The sequence below is a fragment of the Strix aluco genome, chromosome 6 (genome assembly GCF_031877795.1).
Source record: "Strix aluco isolate bStrAlu1 chromosome 6, bStrAlu1.hap1, whole genome shotgun sequence".
Classification (NCBI taxonomy): domain Eukaryota; kingdom Metazoa; phylum Chordata; class Aves; order Strigiformes; family Strigidae; genus Strix; species Strix aluco.
The window spans coordinates 34,919,079-34,922,138 of NC_133936.1; the positions used below are offsets into that span (position 1 = coordinate 34,919,079).

The window sequence follows — 3,060 nt, forward strand, 5'->3', positions numbered from 1 at the left end:
TCCAAAATATCATTTAGACAAAAATAGAGGGAGAGCAATTCCAAGTTCAAGAAACAGAAAATCTGTTTCTTCTGAAAGATGCATCTAAAGTTCCCTGTACACACCACACGAAGTCAGAAAGCCTACCTAGTAAAATAGCTCCCTGCACCATCATCATGAAAAAGTAAATATTTACAGCCAGCCAAGGTGGTTTGCAGTTAGGGACAGTAGAAATCACTCCTTTGTACTACTCTGTGCAGTTCTGATTTTAATATAACTAATACCCTGCTGAAAACTGGTATAGGTCCCCAAAGGGATTCCTCATTCCGGAAAGCTGACATTTAAACTCTCATCATCCAAAGGGCTCTATTTTGAAAATTCAAGTGAAGAGTCAGAAAAGTTAAAAACTATAAAATATCCCCGTGGGAGTTCTCCCCTGGCATGTGCATGGGCATGCCTGAGACACCTGTGAGTGAAGGGGACCCACCAGACACTCTTATCATCCCACAAAGGTGCTGCCACACAACACCGCACTCCATCAAAACACCTGGGTGACCCCTGGAGCCCACAGAGGCACCCATGGGACCATGGGGGAGAGCGAAGGTCAACAGCTGCCACACACGATATAATAAAGCTTTCAAATCCTGGAGCAAAACACTAACTTCAATTAAGTCCACCCGCAGTGCTGTGTCCAGCTCTGGGGCACCTAGTGTAAGAAGGACACGGATCTGCTTGAGCGGGTCCAGAAGAGGGCACAAAGATGATCAGGGGGCTGGAGCACCTCCCCTGTGAGGACAGGCTGAGAGAGTTGGGGTTGTTCAGCCTGGAGAAGAAAAGGCTCCAGGGAGACCTTATAGCGGCCTTCCAGTGCTGAAAGGGGCTACAGGAAAGGTGGGGAGGGACTCTGCATCAGGGAGTGTAGGGACAGGATGAGGGGTAACAGTTTTAAACTGACAGAGGGTAGATTTAGATTAGATGTAAGAAAGAAATTCTTCACTGTGAGGGTGGTGAGGCACTGGCACAGGCTGCCCAGAGAAGCTGTGGCTGCCCCCTCCCTGGCAGTGTTCAAGGCCAGGTTGGACGGGGCTTGTGGAAGGTGTCCCTAGCCATGGCAGGGAGGTGGGAACTAGATGGTCTTTAAGGTCACTTCCAACCCAAACCATCCTCTGATTCTATGATCACACATCATGCCAAAAACTGATGCAGGAGAGAAGCTACTCTGTGAGCTGGGCTACAGGCTGGGTCACACACTAAGGGAGGGCAGCTTCTCCAAGATGAAATTGGCCACCTCCAACAAATACAAAGGCCCCTTAGTCATCAAGGCGGACTGACAGCAAGCACCCCCAGCCTTCACGTACAAGTTTCTGCCCCGGGACTTCTCCATCGTGCGCAATATCTGGCATCCCAACATCATGCGCGTCTTTGAGCCCATCAAGGTCTGCAATGGGAAGCTCTACATCATGATGGAGGCAGCAGCTACCGACCTGCTGCAGCTGGTGCAGCAGCTCAGGAAGCTGCCCTGGGTCTCCAAGGCCCGGGACATCTTTGTGTAGGTCATGGCGCCCATATGCTACATGCACAACTGCAACTTGGTGCACCAGAATCTCAAGTGTGAGAACATGCTGCTCACCACTGATGGCCACCAGGCCAAGTTTAGTGACTTTGGTTTTAGCAAGGAGGCCAACAGCTACCTGGATTTGAGCACCACATTCTGCAGATCAGCAGCCTATTCTTCCCCAGAGATCCTGATGGGCATCCCCTACAACACCAAGAAGTACGACATGTGGTGCTCTATGTGATAGTAGCTGGCTACACACCGTTTCATGATACCGACATCCGCAGCATACCCCAGTGGCAGAGGTGCTGTACCTGGAGGGGCTGCCCCCACTACTGGCACCCTACCATGCCCTCACTACCCAACTGCTCCGGTTCAGCCCGGCCTCCCATCCCAGGTGGGGCAGGTGGCCAAGAACAGCTGGATGAAGAGGGACATCTGAATGAAGAAGCCCTCCCCAGAGAACCCAGGAGAGCAGTAATGGTTTTGTGCAATCAGTGCTGTAGTGGAAAAACATTTCTGTGGTTTATTGATCACTCTGAGCCATGGGGTGCCTGTATGTGGAGCTGACTGAACTTCAAGCACCAGCAAGACCATGTGCTCTCAGAAGATGATCAGATCCCTCCACAAAGGAGACATGTGAGCCTGCTGCGGGCTGGGTTTCAAGACCCAATGACCATGATAAGTTAGCAGCAGGAGCAAAGGGTGGGCTGCTTACACCAGCAGTGACTGTCTGACCTCAGGGGGGGCCTGTACCCCCTGTCAGGCAGGTTGAGGCTCTCCCACAGAGTCAGCGTGGACAGGGCAGGGTGGTGAGGTGCAATGTGCAGCCGCACAGTCCTTTATGTTGCCTACTCCCTAGCACACATAATGAACACTGAAACTCCCGCGCAGCTACCCCTCTCTGCTGCTCCCTACCCTCTGCCACCGTATGCACAGGGCACTGCCCGGGACTGCAGGAGGAAAGCTGTTCTCACATGGGTCTTGGCTTGTCCTCAATCTTGCTCACCATCAAACTGAATTTGGGCTGGTGGGAGGGGAGAAGTAGTGGTCCTGCAAATCACTACTGGAGATAAAATGTCACATTTTTTGCATACCACCATTTAGATCTTACAGTGATATTCACAGCAGGATCTTTGCAGGCATTACCAAGCCAAAAGTTTTGGTGTGGGTTTGAGATCCACACCTTACATTCAATTACATCTTTCAGATATTGATTCTTAACAGCATTTGAAATCTCTGCCAAAAGATATTTGATGTGAAAGAAATGCCACTGGCCATAGAGAACCTGAAATGGGAAAGAGATGAAGATATAAATAACTGCTTTGCTAACACCTGCTGTTCGGTGTCGATGTAGAAAGTTACCAATTACTCTGAACGCAATCCCCCAAATCTACTACAGATCCCTACTGGCAAGTCGCATTTTCAAAGGGTTAATTAAAGGTAGGAGCTGGCATCTGAAATGTGCTTTCATGAGACATCTCAAATCCCCTTTAAACAATCTCCAATCTAGCTTCTACCAAAAC

The 3,060-nt window shown here is 50.0% G+C and overlaps 1 protein-coding gene across 1 annotated transcript; it reads left to right on the forward strand.

Annotated features, from left to right (window-relative positions):
* Positions 1-1,166: 1,166 nt before the first annotated feature.
* On the forward strand, positions 1,167-1,976 carry TSSK6 (testis specific serine kinase 6). Its single transcript, XM_074828317.1, is given in 4 exon segments — positions 1,167-1,764; positions 1,767-1,835; positions 1,838-1,927; positions 1,930-1,976. Coding segments are annotated over 4 exon segments (804 nt in total).
* The last annotated feature ends 1,084 nt before the right edge of the window (positions 1,977-3,060 follow it).